The sequence below is a fragment of the Artemia sp. Qi Xiang Cuo genome, chromosome 5 (genome assembly GCF_049724085.1).
Source record: "Artemia sp. Qi Xiang Cuo chromosome 5, ASM4972408v1, whole genome shotgun sequence".
Lineage (NCBI taxonomy): Eukaryota > Metazoa > Arthropoda > Branchiopoda > Anostraca > Artemiidae > Artemia > Artemia sp. Qi Xiang Cuo.
Window position 1 is genome coordinate 70,172,311 of NC_142798.1, and position 26,759 is coordinate 70,199,069.

Consider the following 26,759-nt stretch of genomic DNA (forward strand, 5'->3'; position numbering starts at 1 on the left):
AAAGCTGGCATAAGCCTTTTTCAGAATTGTATAAAATGATGTCATTCCACTTGCTGATTAATAGCCTATCATCCATCCTAGGGCAGAACTAAGGTAAATAATCATGGAATAAGAGTAATTCAAATAATCTATGAAAAGCTATGAGCCCGCTTAGAGTTTGAGGCAAACTACCGTGTTTTAGGATTGACACATGACCGACAAGTCCTCTGGACTCGCAGGCGAACAGGGACACCTATAGTTTTCAAAGTGTTTGGGTAAACGGAACAGGTAATAAGTAATAAACAAACATGGACAGCAACATAGCACTGTAGACCAAATAAAAAGTACGACGAAAGGTACATTAGTACTATTCGTCTGCTTTTGAATTAGAACTACAAAAGTTTGTTCATAAGCAACATAAACAATAAAAAACGAGGGCAACAATAATAGCGACTGTTTATTTGACCTAAAATGTTCTTTTTAACAAGTTAGAAGTTTCAAAATTACATCACTGTTATAAAAGAGATAAAAATTAATTACAGAACTATAGCTGAACAACCAATTAGACGCCAAATAAACATATCGTGGCACAAATTATATCACTATGCGGAATGTTTTCTTAAAAAAAGCATTATCTCCTACAGATTAAATTAATTTTTACACAACACGTCTAATCACTAGTTTTGTTCTTTTGCTTAATCCTTTCACTGGAAATAAGAAAAAATCGCTGAGTCAAAGGGCATAACTGCAAAATATACACAAACCAGGAGAACGTTGATTGAATTTGTCCATATTTTGAGGATGTTCCACAGACTAGCATTTTTTATATTAGAATCCTTTGCTGAGGATAAATATAAAATAATTTGCGGTTCCCTATCTTGGGAATTATGTGGCAAATTTTTATTGGTTGTTTCTGGAATAATAATATAACTTCCCTTTTTTTTATTGGTGATTGACAAACTTCAAGTCAACACCACCATGCATACTAATTCCTTTTATTCACCCTCATGATTAACATCAATACTGTTTACATTTCATTGTAATCTTTTTTTTATTGTTATTTATACTTTTTATTTTTATTCATTTTTATACTTTTATTGCTAACTTGCCTACCGGAAGGGGAATTTTATGTATGAAATAGACTACACATGTCAGCATCGACACTGTCCTTTGCTGAAGCCTAGCATCTGCACAAACAGTCAATCTTCATAGGGATGAACCTCCCTTTAACTCAACATGGCGAGTCCAATGGCAAATTCAAACGCTAATGATGATGGTGAAAAATATGGCGAGGGTTAACCCGCACGGAGCTTTACCTCGTCTAGGGTCAGTGGAAAAGTTTACTACAGCCAAAGACCGCTAAATACATCGAGATAGAAAAGGTTGAACACAACCAATAAGAGGTAATATAGAATCGCAAAGACAGCATAACAAAAATTGTAGGAAAATCGTAGTAATTGAGAAGAAAAAAGGTTTCGGATACAGGATGTTCAAAGACCTTTACATACATACATCTGTCTTTCAAATGTCAATTAATTAGCATAGAAAAAAAAACTGGTGGTAAGCAAAGGTCGTTGTAGAAGACCATACGACCAGAATAAGACTTTGGAGGCGAAAACACAAAGCGTAGGGACAAAGACTATGAACTTTTTCCTCTTTTAAATATAATCGAATATAAAGAACTTTTTTTTTTCACCTAAGAACAACCACATTTCATATCATTTTGGCCAAGAATTTTTTTTTTCAATTAATGCTCATTGAGAGCGTTCTTCAAGTTGGACTAGTTAAACTCGAGATTTTAACTTCGCCAAACTGAATATTTCAAATATTGAATTTGACGACAATTTCTGTGAAATTTAAACTTATAAATCTCAGTTAACATGCTTAATGATGGATTGACCGAAAAAAATATCTTATCATCATCATCATATTCAACGAGTTTAAAATATTTGCCAAGAAAAGTAATTTTTTACTAATTATTGTTTAATTTTCCAGTTAACACATAAATAATTCATAAGTCAATTCAACCATGAAAATCCATTGCTGGTTTTAACTTAAATTCACCAATCATAGAGCAAAAATCTTTATGTGGTTCATTATGGACAATGTTCAAAACGTTAAACACTCAAAGGAGCCCCCCCCCCTTAAAAAATACTTGAGCCCAGGTCTGACAAAAAGGTTCAGTCTCTATAAGATGTTCAAACACACAAGAGGATCTACAGTTTTTTTTTAATCAGTGCAAGTAAGCAATTCTATTTTAATGCTGATATAATAAATTTCAACCGTCTGAAATTCACATTGCTAAGCATACCGAATATTAAGTACAAATATTAAAGTAAGTAAAGTAGGTGAATAAGCAAAAAATTAGTACAACTTTACAAGTATCGATTGGGTATGGATTATTGGGTGCGTATTATCTCGAATCAATAGTTATGAAAACTGCTTAAAAAATATGCAACCAAAACACGCAAGGGAAAACTGTCACAAAATTAAAAAACGCATTCCTGCATCCCTTTTCATGGCAGTATCAACTTTGTATGACTACGAATAGATTTTGTAGCCAAGGAGGTAAGGATATACCAACTCTTCATTCTTCATAATCCTAAAATATCAAACTTTAGCAGAAATGCCTTCTTTGACTAAGCGAAAAAGGACATTAACGAGAAAAGAATTACAATAGCAGCAACATTGAGTAAATCGGTTAATCAACTCGTATGCATTAGTTGACGAGGGGGAGGGGGTAATCTGAAGAGAAAAAAAATTATATCACTAAAGTCATATCCTTTCTATTGGGTAAAGGGGTCTTCTTCCCACTCCACAAACTGCTGTGAATGGTAAAGGCGTCAATTGTGACCGTTAAGGTTTTTGTATGAACTGGTGTAAAGCACTTGCCACCCGAATTGTATCTGAAAGGAAAACAGTAAAGTTAGTAATGTTTACAGGACAGTTGACAGGGGATGTTTTGAGTAGTCCATCAGCGTGCAGTATAAAGGTAATTTCTACACCTCCGAACATAGAGTAGCCGAGAGTTTTAAGAAGGGACGTTAGAAATGGAGCTAGGAGTATTAGAGACACAGCTTAAATTTTGGCAAAAGAAAAATAATTTTTGAGTAATAGAATATAAGAAAACAAGAGAAAATAGGGAAAGTGGAGAAGACAATGAATAGACTTGACGAAATAAGAAATGCAAGTGAAGGCTAGAATATTGGATGATAAGGAAGATACCGCTGGAATACTATTTTCATATTCTACGAGTTAAGAAATCGAAAAATAATGATGAGATAAGCATCTCTAGACAATATAAGCATCTCTTCCAGATAAGTTTGGATGATTGCCTCCATTTCCTCACCTTGGCGAATAATTGCGAAAATATAGGCTAAAATATTAGCCTGAAGGCAAATAATGGCTATAAAGGTTATTCTTCAGTTAAACGAGGGTGCTTTTTAAAACATTGCGCATAAAATATACCCTTGTTAACATATATTATGGAACTGGAACTATTGCATGAGTGATGATGGTGGGGGAAAAGGAGGCTAATGGGAACTAATCCAAGTAGGAACTTATCTACAATAAGGGAATACTACAATCTGACATTACACCCCATTTTCCCCATTAGACCCTACATAGTAGCAAAAATTCCGGCGATGAAATCACTTGAATTCCGTGTTATTTATTTTTCTGCTTATTATTAATATTATTATTATTTATTTATTATCCTTTAAAAAAGGTACAAAAGACGGAGTATCACTAAAAAAGAAAAAACACCAACAAAAAAACAAAAAAAAGACACATCGAACAAATTACAAAGACGAGAACCAAAGACTCAATTATAGACTGCCCTGCAGCTACGTAACATATTTTACTTTTTAAACTCCCAAGTACTGAACAAACATAAGCAATATGAGCATCGTTGCATCAAGCCGCAATTGGGTAAAAAATTAAACCAAATAATCATCAGTGAATTAGAAATATATAGTAGATAATCATATCAACTAGTCTAAATATGACAAGAGACGTTAAAACAATTACACGACACTTTCATCCGCTGGTCTTGAATTCAGATCACTCTCAATAAATGATTCGTTTACTCCGATATGCATAAATATCGGAAACAAGGAAATTGTTCTATCATGGATTTTTTTACTCCTTTACTTAAAACAAAATGTTTAAAACAACGGACATTCAATAAAAGGTGGAATTATTAGTTATGTACGCAATATATTATCAAAGAGAAATTGAAACCAAGATTGAGAATAAGCAGCATAAAATTTATTTTACTCTTACAAAAAGAGAATATATCATCATTAAATTTAAAATTGCAGCAACTACAATGTTAGCGCAATTACAGCTAGATTAATTAAATAAGCAACCGACGATAAGATCATAGACTCGCACTTCATAGATTTGAGGCAAGAAAGGCTTTCCCCATATTTAAGTAATTCTTTATTTATTTGTAACCCGTCTACAGCAAAAGGAAAACACAAACGGAGTATAAACCAACGAAAGAAAAAAGAAAGGACGAGGCACTAGGGTGAACAAAATTAAATGGACAGCCATTCACTGCCGTAGCAAACGGTACCAAACGAAATATATTGCCACAAACTCCTCCGATATTGCCTGGGTAATATTTCAAAACAGTCCAATTTTTCCAATATAATCAGAAGATGGAGCAAAATTAACAATAAATTGCACAGTCATTTAGTTTATATATATATATATATATATATATATATATATATATATATATATATATATATATATATATATATATATATATATATAAATTTAAACAGATGACAAAGTTCTTACCTGTTATGTTCCGGTTTGATGTAGTAACTTTAATAAATTTTAAGTAGTTCATAAGTTTATCAATTAATTTAATTAATTAATCAGATCAGCTCGTTAAGATTAACTCGTGAATTAAGAGTCGGAGCATGATAAGTTACACAATCAAACAAATACTGACCAATTCTTCTGGAGAGTCAGTCAGAAAAAGCAACATATCAATATATCATACGTCAAGCAATCCATATATATGAAAAGATGTGTATAATGATAGTGAGAAAGAAAGGAACATGGAAATACAGGTTATTTGAATATACTGTTTAGAAGAAAATTTGATGCACAAACAATGCATATCTTATGTTAATTCAAATATTTATTTGTGTATTTTGGAATTCGCCTATTTTCTCTTTTCTATTTCTTCTTTTTTCCCTTTCTATTTTCCTCCTTGTTTTCATAACTGCAAATTACTCTTTGCTATCGCAAGTTTTAGATCTTTATCATTAACTTCAAAACGTCCCAGCCAAAAATAGCTGAACAGTAATGTTTAGGCCTTGAAGAAAGTTGTAGGGTTGCAAGAAAGTATCAAACAGCTAAATGAGACGAAGTATTAGCGGGTGACAAGAAACTCATGCATCTTATTGTGAGCACTCAAACCCTATCTATTACATTTCTGAGGCGAAAACCTTCAATTTTGATCAAATAAGAAAATAATCGCTACATATTTAATTTCTGGGTAAAATATCTGGATACCACCCCCTTCCTTTCCAGTCCCCCAAAATTTTCCTAATAAGGTTAGAGCCCCAGATCAAATATTTAAGCGAAAATTACAAAAGACAAACACAATATTATTTTGCGAGATTATTTTTTTTGCTGGAGTTTAGTTTGATATAAAATTTATTTTTAGGTTTTCAACTTTTAAACTAATATTAAAATTTTAAAGAGTATTATGATGATACACTATAATTATAAAGAAGAAATAATATTATAAAATATCTATATGAAATATAAACTGTTTATACTCTAAATAAAATAATGCATCATTTTTCGCCTTTTTTCAAAGGGGAGGGCCACTTTCCATTGCAAATTGGAAGTTTGTGGAAAGCTGTTCCGAAGAATCGTTGAACAGCCATTTTCCGTTCGTTTACACTATATACCAACGCGAAATGAATTTAGTTACCTTGAAATCAACTGGAGTAACTTGAATATTTACTAACTTTGCAGGAATAGGAACACGAATATAAATCAATGCTGAATAGTGAAGTAACTCTCAACCTGTTCCTGAGCACTTCCTCCAACTTTATTACACAACCAGAATAGGCTGAACAACTTTTGCCACAACACATTTGTTCCCTGTCCAAGTTTTTACATACTATTTTTCTGCTCAACTACGGTTTTGGTGTATCAACGTAAGACGGCAATTTTGTTGTCATTTCCATAGCTGAAGCTCTCTTCTATCCGTACTACATTTCTAGAATTCGGTGTACCTGCAGCAACGGTTTTAGGCTTCATAATCTGGGGAAGGGGAGGGCAAGGTAAACCATAGGAGTATAAAAATATAAAATAAAGGAACTCAATGTCAGAAAAACTGTTGAGGGGGGGGGGGGGAAAGCTGCGCCCGTGCCCAGGCCTATAACCGCCACTATGTACCTAGTTTTTTAGACTGAAAATATTGTGATTTTTTTTTTAAAACTGCTTAAAAAAGGGACAAATTTCATATTTTTTAAGCAATTTTCGATTTTTCAAGCAATATATCAGAACTACAGGGGGAGGGGCCGCGGCCCCCCCCCTGGCCCGGCCGAGAAACCCCCCTATGTACCGGGTTTTTTTTACTGACAAGAAGTTGAGTATTAGTTGAAAATTGCCGAAAAAGGGACAAATCTCCTATTTTTTAAGCAAGTTTCGATCCTTCTTCAAGAAAAAATTTGAGCAATATAGTAATTATGGACCGGTGAATGGATAAATCTAAAACTAATGAGCTCAATGATTCAAGTGTCTTGTCCTTTTGGCACAGGTTATAGATGCAGGGTTGTCGCAAGATTGCTTATTTCAGAGGGAAATAAGCTACGAGCTATGAGCCAGTGCTTGAAAGTTAAAGTTGTCATCAAAATTCGTTGGTGAGAAGTGGTGCCCATTAGCTTGAAAAAATACCTTTTCTTGAATCGGTATTAAAGTGAAAAGGAATCCTTGCCGCCTCCCCCTATATTTTCAAGAATTGGTGCCATTGTTGGTGAGTCATTGAGGAGCAGTGGGCTGAGCTGGCTGCCTAGATAAAGACCCCTTCTCAATGAGATTTTACTAACCCTTAGTTCCAAAACACGGACAGTTCCATATACAGTTTCTTTGTGGATTACGGACGATTCTTTATCAGTCCTTTTTTGGAAAAACGCAAATTCGCATGCGTTGACATTTTCCAAATGCAAATTTAAGAAAGCATGCTCGGGCAACAATTAATAGCTGATTTCAATTGTTTACATGCTATAATCTAGAAAGTGTCGTTCTTTTTACTTATTTTTGGCAATAACAAAAGTTAAAAAGCAGGAAGTGGATTGAAATTAAACGCCGGTAAGTTAATTCAAGAGTTGGTGGGTTTTTTTTTTTCCGTGTCTGCGCTTCTAAAAATATTTACAAGCGTGTTTTTTTTTTTTTTTTTTTTTTAATTAAAATAAATTTGGTGTTAGAAAAATTTTTACCCACCTAAAATTAAACAAATATTCATTTGAAGCGCATGTACATCGCTGCTTATCATAAGTAAGTTATCGGCATAGCATATAAGGGTCGGATCAAAAGATACAAAGCTCTGTTTGTAATAGTGTGGATCAGAGCAGGGAACTCAGAACCGATCCCTGTCTAACACCGATTAAAAGGCCTATGGGCGAAGATAGTCTTCCATCCGATAAATGCGAACTGAACTATACAAGAGTGACAAGAGGGCTACTATATAAGGGTTAACTCCTTGGTCCAGGAGAGTTAGGGAGAGCTGAGAGTGCGCAACCAAATCAAATGCGGCGGCGATATAGACATTACATAGAAATAACGGCAGAAACCGAGCGTGAGTTTTTGTAATGATTTTTCTCATTAGACTGCGTACAAACGCACAACTCATCCGTATACGAAAACCGAACGGACATCTTCCAACTTTACATTCAAACATCATTTCAGAAAGTAGTATGCGTTCTAATACTTTACTTAAAGTTCCTGACACTGCAATCGGGCGGTAAATAGCGTATAAGTTGGGGTTTTTTCCCATTTTACAAAATGTACAAAACGACACCGCTACAAAAAAAAAAATTAGGGACCGCTCCCAAGCTAGCGCTAATATGAGCCAATCGGAAGGTTTCATAGATATTTTTTTCAGCCAGTTACAAAATCCGATGAAAAATCGGATTGGCTCAAATTAAAGCTACATAAATCGGGGTGCTACTAAAACCTCATTGTAAATGGGGCCTTTAGCATGATGCATTGAAACTCCATTGATAACAGATTTCTTTAATAGCAATTTTCTTGTCATTCGTAATTGTAATCCCACCCTTTTTTATATTCCAGGGATGGAGATCCCTTTTTTGGGAACCCCTGCCCTAAACAAGAAAAGTTTTTACTTACTTAAAAAATTTGTCGAACATATTCCCTGTCACTTGTTTGGGTCCATTTCCCCATAGTTTGAGTACTTCTTCTGATTCTGGGAAGTATTCATAAAGAGCACGGAACTGAGAACTGGAATCTCGGAAAAGGACAAGGAAATGCTTGGCATCTGATGCGGCAATCTCTTCTAAAACTTGCTGTTTACTCTGACGATTAACAGCTCCAGGGAAGATGCAATATTCGACAGCGTTTAAAATAATACTGCGGTTAGATTTGGCTGTAGGCTGTTTAAACAGTCGTGGGCCTGAAATAATTTCAAAAATGTGTTGGAATTTTAAAACTTTTTTCATCAGGTATTAGCGAAAAAAAATGCAACTTTGCACTAAAAATGAAGTGGCACGTTGCGCACTTCTTTTTTCTTTTTTTTTTTTTTAGAAAAACTATGTCTAATTCCAAAGTCAATACCAAACCAGAATTAGATTTCACGGAGACAATATATATATATATATATATATATATATATATATATATATATATATATATATATATATATATATATATATAGTATGTAGGCTATATATGGAATAAAATGGGATAAATACACTCTTAGACCACACTGGCTATACATGACAAATGAAACTCAGAGAGGAGAGAAAGTAACAAAATGAAAAATAAAATCAAAAAGGGTGAAAAAACGAGGATTTTGTAAACCAACGAATCATGAAGATGACAAAATATAAGCAAATATTTCGACAAGGACCTCCGCCAAGTCGTCCTCAGTGCTAAACAAAAAAGAAAAAAAAAAAACGAAAATCTTACTTTTCGAATTGTACTACACGAATGCAGAACAGACACTGAATAAAAAACCTAGCACTAATCAATGACAATGAATTTACCAAGATGATTGGGCAAGGATCTTTCGTCTTGCAATAGTTTTAGCTGGTCTACAATTTCGGTTTTCATTTGATATGCAAATAGGTTCTTTTGAGTTTTTTCGGGTGAAAATATTGATTGAGTCCTTCAAGATTAAACTGTCGTAAATTGAGCTTAATGAAATATCTCCAGTATCTCTATTTATTGCCAAATTTTGGTTAATATATTTTTTTATCTCAATTGGCTCTTTTAAAGTTTGTGGTATGTCATTTACAGTTTATATTAAGATTGCCTCGTCAAAAAGAACTATATGGCTTAGCTTTACGAAAATATGTGAAGCCAATGCCGAATCATAGTTGTCATTGGTATTTTTTAATCTCAGGGACTTCTGCATTGAAATATTGTGATCATGAAAACGTTCACCTAGATGTTGATGGGTCCTACCAATGTAAAATTTTCGACAAGAACACGAGATTCTGTATACACAATTACCCAGTACAGGGTCCGTTTTATCCTTTCCTGAGTTTAAAAAGTGTTCAACTTTTTGTTCGGTCTTAAAAGAAACAGAAAGATTATGTTTTTTTTAAAAATTTTCCAAGTTTATCGCCAGGTTTCGGGATGTATGGTAAAACGAAGAACGTTTTTTTTCTCAATTGCCGGTGTAACTGAATCAAGGGGGACAAGCTCCCTATTTTGTTCTTTTATCGTTTTTAATCGTCTATCTATTATATTATATTTATAGAGTTTGATTAAGTAACCACTGCAGAAAAGAATATCCTTGACATAATTTAGTTCAGAATTTATATGATTACGGGAACAAATTTTTAAAACTCTTTCGACTTAAGAGATTATTACCCCTCTTTTCACAGAAGGAGGGTGATTGGAAGAGGAATGTAGATATCGATAATTATGAGTCGGCTTTCTATATATAGAGAATTCAAGACTAGGATTAGTTTTTATAATCAAAACATCTAAGAAAGGCAGCTTACCTGAATCTTCGAGTTCCATTGTAAACTGGAGATTCGAATCAAAAGAGTTCAAATGTACCAAAAAATCTCTTGGAGAGTCTTGTCCATGTTCCCAAACAGAAATGATATCATCAACAAAACGAAACCAGATAGAGTGTTTTAAGTGGAAAGTATTCAAAGCAGACTGTTCTATTAAACCCATGTAAAAATTTGCCAAATAAGGAGACAAGACAGTGCCCATGGATAAGCCCATTATTTGAAGAAAAAATTTTTTTCGGAATTTAAAATACGAGGAGAACTTGTTGCAAAGACGGACAAGGGTCATTATTGTATCAATTTCCAAAGTTTTGTAATTCGACCAAGCTGAATTTTCCTCTAATTTTCTTTGTAAAGCCTGCTCACATTTATGGACATCGCATGAAGTGTACATAGAAACTGCATCAAAACTAGATAAAACGGTATTTTCTGTTGTACTTTGATTTTTTAACTTCTCAACAAGATCTATGGAGTTTTTAATATAGGATTTCTGTGTGCTTAAAAGAGGCTTAAAAATTGTGGCTAAGAAGCTTCCTATACCCGTAGCTGGAAACCTATAACATGCTGCAATTGGATGTAACGGAATATCATTCTTATGGATTTTAGGCAGACCATAAAACTTAGGGGCTGAACAACCTTTTGGATAAAATTTTCTGTACATTTGAGGGGTAATTAGTCTAGTATCCTTTAAAATTCCTAGTTCATTTCTCAACTTCTGTGTGTATTTGTCTGTGGGATCAAATTTTGTTTCTTTGGAAGTATTTTTATCAATTAAAAGAGTGCTAACTTTTAATTGATAATCTGCAGAATTAATAATTACAAGCGTGTTTCCCTAGTCCGATCTTGAAATCACTGTGTTTTAGTCTTTTTTTAAGTTTTGGAGGATTTTAATTTCTTCCTTTGATTGAGTTGAAAGTAACAAAGATGGCCTATAATCAAGAATACTCTTTACAATTTCACCTCTGAGTAGGTCTGGATTTCCGACTTCACCATGAGAGCTAAAAATAGCAGACTCCACGCCCGTAATAATTTCTGAAGTATTTACTTGTGTTTGAGCCATTGCAAATTTTGGTCCTTTTGAAAGAATACTCAGTTCCTTGGATGTAAATACCTTAGAGGATAAATTTTCCAAAGGAGGACCAGGACGAAATCTAGGAAGGAAAATCCGTGTTTGTTGAAACTGTTGAAATTCCAGTTTTGAGAATTTTTCCGATAAACGAGTTTTTGCTAAATGGAATATGTGTCTGAAAGACCTATGTGAGATTTGTAAAATCTGGAGAAAATCTTGAGGGGACAAAATCTGATCTGACGAACCAAGACTAGAATATTGGAAGCTGCAGTGATGACAGGGGTCAAGTATGGTCCTGAAACGGAACACTATGGAAGACAGGAAAAGGATTTGTTAGATGTTTTCCCGAGGAGTTGTCCACGGACAGTTTTGGGCAGCCATTTGACTGACCATGCATCAAACAATAAGCTGTTCAAAAATGTGTTCTATACCCCTTTCTAAAGCTATAATAAGAGAAAGGCTGTAATGTTGAGGAAACGTTTTAAGGATGAAGGATGACATATTGCCAAAGATCATTCTTTATTGGTCATTCATCTAGGACCAAATGGTCGTCCCGAAAGAGGTCTTACAGAAGGATTCAAAGAAAACTGGAACTTCTTGGGAGGCAGTAAAGAGTGAAGCTTTGAAATTGATTGGGGTGGATGAGGAGCGTGCGCAGTTGTTGGCCTCAGGCACCTTGGTGCTGAAGTGAATTACTGTAAGTAGTAGTAGTAGTAGCAGTAATTAAGGTTAATTCAGTTCCTTGATGTTATTACTTGAATTAAGATTGTTATGGCTACACATAATGTTGTAGTCGAAGTGCCCTTAATTTAAGTATGAAAAAAAAGCGTAAATAATGTGGACTTTTCAGTAATTTATTGGCTAGAAATACTAAAGTCACTTCCAATAGGTGACCTTTCCCTCAAAATGGCTAGGCCCCACCCTATCCATCCCAATCCTATCTGTTACATCTTCCAAGAGAATTAGCGGTCTGCCAAAAAAACAGCAATACCTTCCTTGAATACTACCAAGTTATTGCATACATCTCGCTATTATAATGCTTTCTGTGCTTTCGTCGATCAGCGATGCCTGCATGTAGGTCCAGCGAAGTCCAGTATGTTCACACAAAAGAAACAAAATTAGGAGCGGTTTGTTCCTTGTCCAAGGTTTAAAAAATTAAAATAAAAAAAATCTCTTACCCAGATATTCGGTACTGGCAGTAGACCCAGCATCGCTGGCATTATCATCTATCAGCAGATTACTTCGCTGTTTGACTAGACCCTGGGGAAGGGAACCTGGACCTGAGAAAAAAAAAACAGAATTGGAATAAATTTATGTAGCACATACCGTAGCTACTGCTGCAGATCCATAATGCAGTTATGTAGCGGCGATATAGCTGCAAGAATAGCTATGAAGATGATGTTTAAGTTTCCACGAATGGAAGTCCTTCTGGAAGAAGCTATTAAAATCGTTGAAAGACTTAAGGGCTCGAGGGGCATACAACATCAGCTATGAAGATAATGCTTAGGTTTATACGAATGGCAGTCTTGCTGGAAGAAGGTAATAGAACCGCTGTAAGCAAATATAGCTGAGAAGACAAGCAACATATGTTGACCTCAGCAGCTTAATAACGTTTAAGTGCACAGAGCTAAACATGCCTCTGCGCAATTTATGTGTGCCTTCAAAATAGATTGGTTTATTTTACACAAATATAAAAACATTATGCAGCCCCTGCTAAGAAATCCCTAAAGGGCTTTCTTAGCACTTTAAAAATGCGTCAAATTTGTTTATATGCATCTTTGTCACATTTTAACGAGTTTGAAAAAAACTTCGGGGATAGGGATGGGGGCTGAAACCCCATACTCCCCCTAGATATGACCTAGACCGATACTTGCGATTCCTACGCAAGATATGTATAACTAATAAATATTCCACTTAGATAAATATACATTGCAACTACCCTACCCTTCGCGCATTGCAGCGATATCGAAAGAAAAGAAATTTAATGAAAAGTCGCCCATGCGGAAAATTTCCTCCACATTTATTATTAACGATCGTATTTTCAAACTTGAAAGTATTTGAGAAATTCACCCCAGAAAATTCCCTACACGAACAATTACCCCCCCCCTCCCACACACAACACCTCCAAGAAAATTCCTACCCCCCCCCTAAATTCTTTCCCCCAAAAAAAATTCACCATGGAAAATGCTCCCCACATATTTCCCCCGTAGAATTTTATGTCTAAAACCTTCTCAAGAATGTACTCAATAACTTCTTAAAGTTTCTTGGCATTTGATGAACAGTGTAGTAACGCACAGAAGACAGACGGAGATAGAGACTGACAAGCATAATTTGATCTTATTTATATAAACTGGTAGCAATAATAACATAACCCATTGAAAGTACAAAAAAGGTGCAAATTAAGCAAATTCAGGAAATTATTGCTGATTTAAAACATGTAAATAGTAACATCAATTGTTTATAATGACAATGCATAGGTAATTGATCTATATGTTATTTTTGACATGTGAAAAAAAAAATTATCATTATTAATACCATCGGATTTTTTTTATATTTTATTGTTCTGACCCAGCCCTATAACCGAGCCCCCCCCCCACCCTGCTTCCGAGAATGCTTGGTGGCAACAAAAATAAAGCCATTTATAAACTAGCCAATGTTATTACGCTAGTTTCTGCCATCTACATTGTTAATTACAATTTTCTGTTAGCTCGAGGAAACAAAATTATTAACTGACAACAATGTGTTACTAACAATTTGCAGAAAGGTGCTGATTGGGCAGAATTTGAGAATTAAAGCTTCGAATATAAACAGTATAACAAATAAGAAATTTATCATTATTGTTATTTGGTTTGGTGTCTTTACCTATGAAACTTGGAACTTATTTCAGCCCTTTTCCCGTGTTCCAATGAGACACGTAGACATTCCCAATATTTTTTACAATTCTTCTCTTCCTTTCCTTCCTTCTCTATTACCAGCCTGTTATTTTTTTGTCCGCTCCTCCCCATTATCTTGTATTTACCCTGAGATAAGTGCCTGCATCTGTTTGGACTGGATTGGCGAAGCTGTTTTTTTAGGGGGGGAGGGTGGAATCAAAATTTTAAAATTTCAGGGAAGGCTGAATAATAATAAAAAAAGAAATATTTGACAATTTGAGCAAGAAGTGCCCATAAATTCAAAAAAGCTTCGGATTTCAGGGGGAGGCACCCTAGGCCCGTTCCTATTTTAATAGATATCCCTCCTCCGTCTGTGAAGGTATCCCCACTGCTGCAAAATTGGGAATTTTGGAATATTTATTATTTGGTATCATTTTTCAGCTTGCCAATTTAGAAAAAGTAAAGTAAATAAAATATATACAAGGAAAAGTCAATAAATGCAGTGCTTGAAATATGCTGAAATAATCACATACTGGCAAAGCACATGCTTTAAGCTGGTAGCTCTAATGTCATATGATAGCTCTAATGGTTATGTTAGTATGCACTCCTATAACATAAAATAGTAATATTTTTTAAAACTAATTTCAGTATTAAGAATTAAAAACATAAGCATAAAAAAAAGACTCGACAGGTCTACAACCTAAGGAATATATAAATATGTCCGGATATAATTTACCCAGGACAGAATTTCCAAACACGGTTTAGATCTTTTCCGTTAGATCAAAAAATAATTGGGGGACACAAAATACAAATAAAAGTGCTAGTTCAACTACCCTGAGATCAATAACTTAATATTTGAGAAATATTAGATAAAACAGAAAGGGAGACAAGAAAGACAATTAAAAACGCAAGCTATAACATTCAAAAAAGAGAAAGGAAAAATATAAAAATTAGCATTGATACCTGAAGGAGAGGTAATGCTTCTCGTTCTCATAGCATTGCCCATCCCAGGGGAAGGGGCTCTTTTCACAAGATTACGAGATGTTGTATTTCCCTCATATTCGTTTTCGTTATTATTACTCGAGCCTAGAAAAATACAATAATGTGAAAATAATACACAAGTTCATTTACGAAGCTTCTTCAGCCAAAATATTTTTCTTAAATATTGTTCGTGTGAACGTAAACATTGCTGGTCAATCAGAAAGCTATTCTTGAATAGAAGTCCAATTGAAATAACAAAATCAACATAATAAAGCTGAAAGTAAAGAATAGGGATTCATTACTGTTGGACGCATTCAAAATAAGTTGACAGAGGATTTTTGGGTGGTCCATCAGCGTGCAGTATAAGGATAATATCCATACCGCCAAGTATACAGTAGAAATATAAATTATAAAAGTATAGAAACATAAACGATGCAGCATAAAAGTAGATGACCTATTTGCTGTGGCGTCAATCAACAAGAATTTAGGGGGGGGGGAGGCAAACGGTATGTTTTAATATCTAGGGGGGGGGGGTCAAATTTGTTTTTTCTTTTGTTTAATGAAAATTCCCAAAAATAGTATTTTTTTTTAATCTAGGGGAGGGAGGCGAAAAAATTCCAGGTAGGTACACATGGCAAAACACTGCCATACGCACTAATTCCTGTAAATTCATATGACACAACGCACAATTTTCATGCAAAAATTTATACGTCTAGCTAGTTTTCGTGAAGAATTTATTGAGCATGTTATTGAGACAATTATTCCCAAATAAATTACATTTAATAAAAACAGAATTAAAACATAAAAAGTTTAAAGTTAAAAACATAAGTTACAAAAAGTTAAAAACATAATTAAATTAAGTAGTCCATCAGCGTAGAGTATAAGGGTAATTTCGATACCCCCGAAGATAAAGTAACCAGCGAGTTTTAAGAAAAAAACATCAGAAGCAACTAGGAATGTTAGCGAAAAAGTTTAAAATTTGGCAAAACAAAAAGTAGTTTCTGAGTGATAGAAAATAAGAAAGCAAGAGAAAGTAGGGAAGTAGAGAAGGCAATTAATAAAGCCTTAACGTAATGGGGGCTAAGAATATAATATCGAAGGATCAAGAATATATAGCTGGACGGTATAATATATATAAATATATATATATATATATATATATATATATATATATATATATAGATATATATATATATATATATATATATATATATATATATAGATATATATATATATATATATATATATATATATATATATATATATATATATATATATATATATATATATATATATATATATATATATATATATATATATATATATATGTGATATATATATATATATATATATATATATATATATATATATATATATATATATATATATATATATATATATATATATATATATATATATATATCCCTATTTTTATATTCTACGCTAAAAAATGAAAAGTGGTCATTCCAGTTCAACTGTGCTTTAATTAGCGATAAAAGTGTTAATCAGAGGTAAGCTGAACTTTTTTAAGAATCGTTAAACAGTAATAAGGTAGTAGGGAATGGTATAGAAAATAACGATAAAAAGTTTTATCATTTAGAAATGATGGAAGAGTTTTTAGTAGGAAGGAGTAGAAAAATGTATAAAAGGAAAGATCTCAAAATAATAAAGCCGCAAACCCTGATTGTATGAAAAATGAGTTTCCGAAATAAAGTGGATATGAAGCTAGATATGAGACACTAAAAATTAAAATCATGATTTTCGATAAAGAGAAAGTATTTAGGGATTTTAGGTGATTTTAAAGAAACAATTCTATGAGAAATGTGACATGAGTGAACGTACCAAAGGCACTAGCTTGATAGGGTCACCTTTCTATTTCAAGGAAAGTTTAAGCTGTGGGCAGGACATTCAAAAAACTTTGGCAAGTGATTCCACTTGCCAAAAGTGATTCCACTTTCAAAAATTTGCTTCCTTATATAGAATGCAAATTAGTTCGTACGATGGCGCTAATTAGACCAGGAGATGCTGTAAGTAAAGTTTTCAGAGAAGGACACTGCAATTTGGCTTCTTAAAGTTGACAACCTTATATTTATTGAACCCAATCGTCATTTATATGAATTTTTATTCAACCTGTAGACGCCCTTTAATATTTAGTCCCCGTTTTATAAAAAGAGTCTTTCCGTGTTATATACAACCAAAATGGTAAACATTTCGATAACTACAAAATAGGACGTTACGAACCAATCCTACCATATTTGGTCCTAAGCTTATTACCACATTAAATCAATTAATAATATTTATCCGTTATTCATATGCTCTCCAGGTCTCTTCTGTCGTTCAGCCTTCGGGTTTAGAATTACGGACAGGATGGTAAGGGAGAGTAAGGGAGAGGAAGCGTAGACCAGATTCTCATGCTTAGATTAAAAGATGAGAAGTTTGATCCTGTATGGTAGGCTGGATGAGTGCATTCAAATGCGTGTTTAACAGTAGGTTCGGTGTGAAATCAGAAGTCAAGCAGGGTCGAGTTTTATTCTCGTTTAGATAGATTAATTTGATAGAATCTTTCATAAGAAACACAGCCAATACTATAAGAAAACATAAAATTAAGTAGAATTTATTTTAATATTAAGTTATTATATATTAAGTAGTAATATAATATAATAATATTAGGCTGTGTTTATATAATATAAACACATATAATAATATTACGTAATAATATTAAGTAATATTATTATATAATATTATATTACCCCCTAAGTAATATAATATAATAATATTATTATATATTAAGTAGGATTTATATTAAGTAAGTATTTATTTTAAAATTAAGTAGTAGTAAGTAAGTAGTGTAGTAGGAAAGTAAATTATTTAAGTAGGAATGTTTAAGAAGGTTTTAATTTTAAACAAAAAATAAAATATTCTTATATCTAAATGATTTGACTATCCTGGGTGAAAGAGTTGACAAAATGAATGCATTTTTGTGAGATTTCCATACTCCAAGCTACGAAAGTAAGTTTAAAAATAATACTTAGAAGTCAACTATGGCTCTAAAACGCGGGCTCTCTGAAAAGCTAAGAAAGGCTTTCCAGAGGAATTGCCTCTGAACGGTTTTAGGTATTTGTTTGACTGACTCTATATGAAGGTAAAAGCAGCACGAAAAACTGGTTTGATCCCACCTCTAGGGCTACAATAAAAGGTTAGTTAAGATGGCTAGGTCAAGTTTTGAATGAAGGGTGACATATTACCAAAGATTGTAATGAAGTTCTGAAAATATCAAGAAGGAGAGGTCTGCGTAGCTGTGTCGCGCAGCTTAGTGCCGCAGTGAGTTGTTAGTAGTAGTGGTTTAGAGGACCAAGTCACTTGAATAATGAATAATCAATAAAGAAGAGGTGATGTTAGGTGCCAAGAAAGTGATAGTCATGAGATGGGTAGCTTGATTTGCATAGGTAACATTATTAGTAATGAAGGTGGATACCACTGAAATGTATAATGTAGAATAACAGAGGAGCAAGGTGATTTTTTACTCTTGAAAAAGGTTTCAGAGAAAAGGAAGATTAGGATACTAAATGCAATGGTAATAATAGCTGTTAAGTATGGTTCCAAATGGCTTAAGCAATTAAACGATATGCAAGATGTTCCGACATGGTGCTTAGAAAAAATTCTGTTTTTCAGAAGAAATGCTGGTATTAATAATTACAATATCAATAAATAGCTGGTTTTACTAATATTTTACGACAGAATTGTCAATTTTTAGCAAAATGGCAATTTCGGTCAGTAAAAACAGACCACTTAGTCGGCAAATCTAACCTGTCAGGGTAAATCTGAATTATTAGAGGATGAGCCAAACTTTCCAGTTACCATTGATTCACGCTGCTGCGTTTTCGCGCAAGAACGCCTGTTTTTGCGGGATCCATCAAATTACATCCGTTTTTATAGAAACTTTATGCGTCATAGCGGTTCAACGACTCCGTCAAAATATATATATATATATATATATATATATATATATATATATATATATATATATATATATATATATATATATATATATATATTCCGTCAAAACGATTCCGTCAAAATATTTCTACTGAGCCGTTAAAAAACACATCGCTATTTTTAATTAAAACCTTTTACAAGCAAACAATAGAAATGACTGAGAAACTAATCATGTTTGTCACAAATACATAGACACAATAGTAATACGTTATTGATATTAGTATATGACAAAGGATATGAGGGTCATTCTAAGAAACATTCAATCCTCAAGGCCTGGGAGAATATTTCCAGGGAAATGAACATGGAAGGCAAGAATTATATCCTTAATTAGGCATACCTAGCTATGGCTAATACAGGCTGTGTGAACCGTTTCTGTGTGAACGTTTTTGCTATTATCCTGCATCCGTTATCCGTTAACTCATTTGCGTAAAAAAATTGCACCAGCGTGAAGCAAGGGTTAATTTCAAAAGATTTTTTATTTACCGCAGTTATATTGATTTTACCGTGGTTCAAACCACAGTCTTGCAGATTGATGAGTTTTACTGAAATAATTATCTTGGTCGGTAGAAACCAACCATTAAGTCGGTAAATCTGGCTACTATCAGAGCCTAACTTTATTATTAGAAGAAGGTTATTCTTACCGCTTAGATTCATAAGAGATCCGAAACGGCGTGAAGCAGACCCAGGAGCTCCTTGTCGACTACCAGGTCTTGCTGAAAGGTGTTAGTCAAGGTTAGAATACACAAAAAAATGCATGCAAATTAGGGCTAAAAATAATACAAGTTTTTCAGCATGGTCTTAGCTTGTCCTTTTTTTTTACATCTGCCTATTACTATCCGAATAGCTTTGCTTATTCAGATTGAATATTGAATGCTGTTCAATTCTATTCAAACTAATACCATTACTGTTGGGAGGAAATAGATGAAACAGAGAAAGAAGGAGGGAAAAAATGGTAAGTAGGTTTAGAGAAAAGACTAAGATGGGATAGACGCAAGAATGTAAAGAAGAATTTGTTTTGGGGAGGGGATTTAAAATATCTATTGTGTTAAAAATAGTTCAAAGATCATATAACAAAAAATCCGGTGTTGACACAACCCAGCAGGGCCCGGGGGCAGGCGTTTTTAGTTATGCCCTGGGGGCATATGTGGGTCTTATGGAAGAGATGCTCGTATTAAATTCCAAGAGGGATCATTTGATTGGAAATTGAAAGTTCTAGTTCACTTTTAAGAGTCAAAAGAAATTAGAGGGCACCTCGCCCCCCCCCTCTTCACGTTGTTTTTTCCTCAAACCCATCCGATAAGAACTTTGAGATAGTTTTTTTTTAATATTTCAAAGACCAAATAAAGAAAACTCAGGGGTCAACACAGCCCCCCCTGGTCCGAGGACAGGGGTTGTAAATTATACCTATGGGGAATATATGGTTCTTATTGAAGGGATGCTCGTAAAAAATTCAGAGATGGCTGATTTGATTGGAAATTGAAAGTTCTAGTTAAGTTTTTTCGAGTCAAAAGATATTGAAGGGCAACTAGCCCCCCACGCCCCTTTTCCCCAAATGCATCCAATAAAAATTTTGAGATAGGCTTTAAGTTAAAAATTTCTCAAAAGTCAGGTAACGAAAACTCAGGTGTCGTCACAACCCCCCAGGGCCCGGGGGCAGGCGTTGTAAGTTATGCCCTGGGGCATATATTATTCGTATGAAAGGGATGCTCGTATAACCTTCAGAGAGGGCTCATATGATTGGATATTGAAAGTTCGAGCTCACTTTTTAATAGTCAAAAGAGATCCGAGGGCAGCTATCCCCCAACCCATCTGATAAAAATTTTGAGATAGACATCTTGTTAAAAATAGTTCAAAGGTTGGATAAGAAAAAACCCGGTGTGAATAGACCCGGTGTGCCCTAAAGGCATGTATGGTTCTTATGAAAGGGATGCTCGTATAAACCTCATAGAGGGCTCATTTGATTAGAAATTGAAAGTTCTAGTTGACTTTTTAAGAGTCAAGAATGTTAAAATAGCCCCCACGCTCTTTTTTCCCCAAACCCGTCCCCTACAAATTTTGAGATAGCCAGTGTTTTGGAAATTGTTCAAAAATTAGATAACAAAAACACCCCCCAGAGCCCGGGGGATAGGCGTTGTAAGGGTTGTCCTGGGGGCGTATATGGTTCTTATAAAAGGGATGCTCGTATAAGCTTCAGAGGGGGCTCATTTGATTGGAAAATTGAAAGTTCTAGTTAAATTTTTAAGAGTAAAAAGATATCTCAGGGCAACAGCCCCCCCCCACACGCACCCTTTTTTTCCCAAGCTCATCCGATAAAATTTTTATAATAGCCATTTCATTAAACATTTTTAAAAGGTAAGATAAGAAAAACTACTGTATCGACGCAGCCCCCCAGGGCCCGGAGACAGGCGTTATGAGTAATGCTCTGGAGGTATATACAGTTTTTATGGAAATGATTCTCGTATAAACTTCGGAGAGTGCTCACTTGATTGGAAATTGAAAGTTCTTGTTCAATTTTTAAGAGTCAAAAGAGATCGGAGGGCACCTAGCCCCCCCCCTCCTCCACTCCCTCAATGCCTCCGATAAAAATTTTGAGTTGGACATTTTGTTTAAAATGGTTCAAAGTTCTGATAACAAAAAAACTCCGGTGTCGACAGAGCCCCCCAGGGCCCGGGGGTAAGCGTTGTAAGTTGTGCCCTGGGGGCATATATGGTTGTTATGGAAGTGAAACACGTATGAACTTCCTAGAGGGCTCATTTGATTGGAAATTGAAATCAGTAATTCACTTTATAAGAGTAAAAAGTGATTGGAGGGCAGCTAGCCTCACCCCACACTCCATTAAAATTTTTTACCAGGGGTACTTCATATAGAATGGGTCGTTATATACGCTTGAAAGGGAGCTCATTTGATTGGAAATCGAGAGTTCTAGTGCCCTTTTTAAGTGTAAAAAGTGATCAGAGAGCAACTGGCCCCCCAAGCCCTTTTTCCCCAAATACAACTGATAAAAAATTTGAAGTGGCCATTTGTTAAAAATAGTTGAAATATCATATAACAAAAACCCCTTTACGTTTGGTCATTTTGTTAAAAATAGTTCAAAGATCAGATAATAAAAACTTCTGTGTCCACACAACCCCCCCCCCCCCTCCAGGGCCGGGGAAGGCGTTGTAAGTATTGCTCTCACCCAAATAAAAACGGTTAAGTGATTTATCCCCTCTTTTTGCGCGCCAAAAATGACGTTTACCATTCAGCCTAGATCTGTATTTTATGTTCAATGGGTTTATTAACAAATGAAAAGAATAAATCACACATAATCAAAATACTCAGTCCATTCCTGGAGGCCGAGAACCAAAATCATTACAATTTAACATAATACGCAGAATGGTCACCGCTCCTAATTCCAGACACAACCATACCCCTCATTTACCATATACAGCCCTATTTCAATGAAGAGATGCATACCTACCCTTACTCTAATATAAAACTTCTGTTTTGAGTTACCAGTACAGGCGTTAATTGTCAAACATGTCTTGAGCGAGGGTAATTAAACCAGTTACGAAGAAATTTACAAAATAAATCAAGTATTGAATTACATATTCTAATGAAATAATTCTTAGTTTAACCAAACGAGGTAAAAAGTAAATATTCGACAATATTTGTGAAAAGACAATATTTATATACCACAAACTCATACTAGCACAAACTTAGCACAAACATGAATACATATTTTGAACTACACCACATAATCGAACATTCGTGAACAAAGAATCATTTAAAAATTTAAAAAATATCTCAATATCTAAACATTTTGCAAAATTCCAATATTTTGGAAAATATTGAATATTTGAACAACAAACAAGTAAGATAAATCTGACAACGTTTTAGCACCCTTTATTTAGTGATTTAAACAGCAAAAATCTAGTACTTTATCATATATCGTAAGATGACTGATAGCAAACACTGCATTTCCAATTAGGAAGAAAAGAACATATACTCCGAACGTTTCCAGACAAGGATGTAGGGAGAGGAGGAGGGGGCAATAATCAAAATAACTGTAGACAGGGATCCAACAGGAGATTTCATAATCCTATACAATATTATATCAATCAGCATAATCTCAACTTATTTGCTAATTGTCAACGGTAATGAGCACTAGGGTACATATCTACAAACTGTCGACAGGAAGTAAAATTATCGCCAAGGTTAACCCAAGATTAATCCACACTAAAGACAAATTTGGGTAAAAATAAGTTAAAAAGTGCAAAAGTATGAAGAGCTATACCTAAAAAGTGGACACAGTTCATGCGAAAGATAAATCAAACAGTTCGTGGAAATGAACTGTAACTAAGGAGCGACCCGGCTCAATAGTAACCAAAACTCTAAAAAACGGAATTTTGAAACCAATAGATACATCAAAAGAATCAGATTTTAAGGTTAATTTCAAATATACAAGTTTCATCAAGTTTACTTTTACCCATCAAAAGTTACGCGCCTGAGAAAATTTGCCTGATTTTCGAAAAAAGGGGGAATAGGGGGAAACACCCCCTAAAAGTTATAGAACCTTAATGAAAATCAGGGGAAAATCAGGGGAGATCTTATTGACCCAGTGGTCCTAGAATACCGTGGGAGGGCTCATTCGAACAGAAATTAAAAGTTCTAGTGCCCTTTTTAAGTGACCAAAAAAATGAAGGGCAACTAGGGCCCCTCCCAAGCTCATTTTTCCCCAAAGTCACTCGATCAAAATTTTGAGACAGCCATTTTGTTCAACATGGTCGAAAATATAATAACTTTGAATTTTAGGATGATTTAATCCCCCAACGTCCCCGGGGGGAGGGTTGAAAGTTATGAACTTTACCCAATATTTACATATAGTATTGGTTATTGGGAAGTATACAGCCATTTTCAAGGAGGATTTTTCTGGTAGTGGGAGGGGGGGGTCGGGAGGCTATGTGGGTGGATCGTTCCATGGAGGAAGTTTTCATTGGGGAAGGGACCCTACTATGAAGGGGGCGCCGGATTTTCCAGCATTATTTAAAAAAACGATCAGAAATTAAATTAAAAAAAACAAGTTTTTAAACGGAAAGTAAGAGCAAGATCAAAACTTAAACGAACAGAAATTATTACGTATATGATTGGGTTTGCCCCCTAGTCAATACCTCGCTCTTTAAGCCAAAGATTTTTTAGTACTTTCATAAGAGCTATTTATTCTAATTAACGGCCTTTCAATTCAATTCAATTCAAACTTTTTATTTCCTCCGAACACGAAGAGTAAAAAAGAAATAAATAAAAATAATAACCGCTAATCAACAGGCCATAAAATTATTTTAAACTATATAACAACAAATACACAAAGGCCTTCAATCAAAATTAACACTTCATTCAATAGATAATAAACTAACACTTCACAAATTAACACTTCATTCAAAAATTAAATCAAATAAAATAAACTAAGCTTCGTGCGCAGCTCTATATGAATTATGAGAAAAAACATTTAATTTGGATAAAAAATTCTTTTGATTTTTCTCCAAAACATCAACAGGGTTTTTTATTTTATATGCATTCATTAAAAAAGTATTTGATTCAGATCTAGAAAAGCGGCAAAGGAACTTAGCAAAATTCAAAAATGTGGTTTTTACATGCGCAGTATTACTAATTCTAAAAAACGGGAGAAGCGATGAAAAAACTGAAATTTGAGGCAAAGCGACTGTATTATATACCCGAGCCAGAGATTTCCGAGAAAGAAGATCGCGAAGACAAATTACTGCCCCGAAACTAGACGCTATTCTACTTTTAACTGCTTTAGAAACAGAAGCACGGCATAGTGCTAAAGTTGTTCCATAAGGTACACGAAGACATGAAAAAGATTCTAAAGGTTTTAAATACTATCATAAATATGGACAGAAATTTCTGAATTAACGAGATCATTAGCCTTAGGACCAAGAATTAAAAACTGACACTTTTCAGGGCGAAAACTAAGTCCATGCTCACTAAAAACATTTGATAAAAAATCTACATTTTGTTGAAGTGACTGAAGCGATCGACTCAAAAGGATTAAATCATCTGCGTAATCAATCCACGACAGAACATAACCTTTACCATAAATAAAAGTCAACCGAATTTGATCAAATAGCCCCGAAACAGTAATATTGAAAATCAAAGGAGAAATAATGCTTCCTTGTCTCAGCCCCCTACATAACTTAACATTATAATCACTAAACTGATTCTTCAACTTAATACGAATACGAGAGGAGCCATACCACTTTTTTAAAACCAAAACTACTGGTAGTGGGACATTATTCTTCAGAAGCGCAGTCATAGCCCAAGAATGGATAATTGAATCATACGCCGCCGCAAAATCTAACGCAAGTGTATAAACTCTATACCATGGCTTAAAAAAGGATATTAGTCTTGAAAGGAGGGTATGAGCAACATCCAAGCTTAGCCCCTTACGGAACCCAGTTTGATTCTGGCCTTTGTTACAAGACTCCAAATACTTTAATAAAACTAACTCAAAAACTTTGATAATCTGGCACGAAACAGTAATCGGCCTGTAATCAGAACATCGATTCGTAGTCCCTCCTTTTTTTGAAAGGGGTGAAGTGGTGGCACGAGAAAAGCTAGTTGGAAGAACTCCAGAAGAAAGAATAGTAGTAAAAAGAGTAACGAGGAGAAAGATTGCTTTGGGGGATGCCAATTTTATATGGTTTGAATGTATACCATCATGATCAATAGAATGCTTACTTTTTAGAGCTTTAATTGCTACCGTTACATCATCAACAGAAACAGATATTTTACTATTTGGGCGGGGCTTTGAAATTTCTTCCGATAATAAAGAGTCAAGCCGTGATTCAACTGCCGCATCACCGATTAAGGGGTCATTTTTAAAGAATTGGAACGAAATTCGAACCTTAGCGTAAAGAGCGAGGTATTGAATAGGGGGAGAACCTTTTAATATATGTATTAAAAATATATAAATATATAAGTTCGTTACGTAAGTTACGTATATTTATTACTAATAAAAACTGTTCGTAAATATAATTAAACAACTTTCGAGAAAGCCATTTAACCAAGTAAAAGTAACATTAATATACAAAATTTGTTTTAATTATTCATTTACGGTGAGCCAAAATCAAAATCTGTATTAATTCAAAAACGTTCAAAAATTAAATAGAAAAAGGCAAGTTTTTTTTAACTGAAAGTAAGGAGTGTCATTTATAATTAAAAAGAAAAGAAATTATTACGTATATGTTATGGGCTGCCCCCGTCTCAACACCTCGCTCTTTACGCTAAAGTTTGTCACGGACACACAACCGTATTTTTTTAAAAAAAAAATAACTTGATCCTACATAGAGCTGCTTTGCGGCGGGGACAGCCCCGTTCATATACGTAATATTTTCTTTTCTTTTTAATTTTTACGGCCGCTCCTTACTTTCAGTTAATACAACTCGTTTTTTTTTGTATTCAATATGAGGTAAAGAAAACATTGAAAGGGCAAAACCATGAACATTTGGGCCTTTATAGGCTGCCTTCCTAATCATTAATACTTTCCAGAAAAATTTTCTACCCCTCCCGTGAAGGCTCAGATTGTGTCTTTATAATTGTATATATAACCTAAAAGTACATACA

The 26,759-nt window shown here is 34.3% G+C and overlaps 1 protein-coding gene across 7 annotated transcripts in view; it reads right to left on the reverse strand.

The window, feature by feature from the left end:
- Positions 1-421: 421 nt before the first annotated feature.
- Positions 422-26,759, reverse strand: part of Patronin (calmodulin-regulated spectrin-associated protein patronin) — a 172,742-nt gene continuing 146,404 nt past the window's right edge. For 5 of the 7 annotated variants that reach the window (XM_089089897.1, XM_089089898.1, XM_089089894.1 and 2 more), the window contains 5 exons: positions 19,781-19,852; positions 15,126-15,248; positions 12,468-12,569; positions 8,365-8,647; positions 422-2,885 (listed from right to left, as the gene is read on the reverse strand). In XM_089089897.1, coding sequence (XP_088946023.1) covers positions 2,741-2,885; positions 8,365-8,647; positions 12,468-12,569; positions 15,126-15,248; positions 19,781-19,852 — 725 coding nt within the window. In that variant the 3' untranslated portion in view covers positions 422-2,740. The remainder of the gene's footprint in view (positions 2,886-8,364; positions 8,648-12,467; positions 12,570-15,125; positions 15,249-19,780; positions 19,853-26,759) is intronic. The other 2 variants (XM_089089899.1, XM_089089895.1) reach the window with 1 other exon arrangement.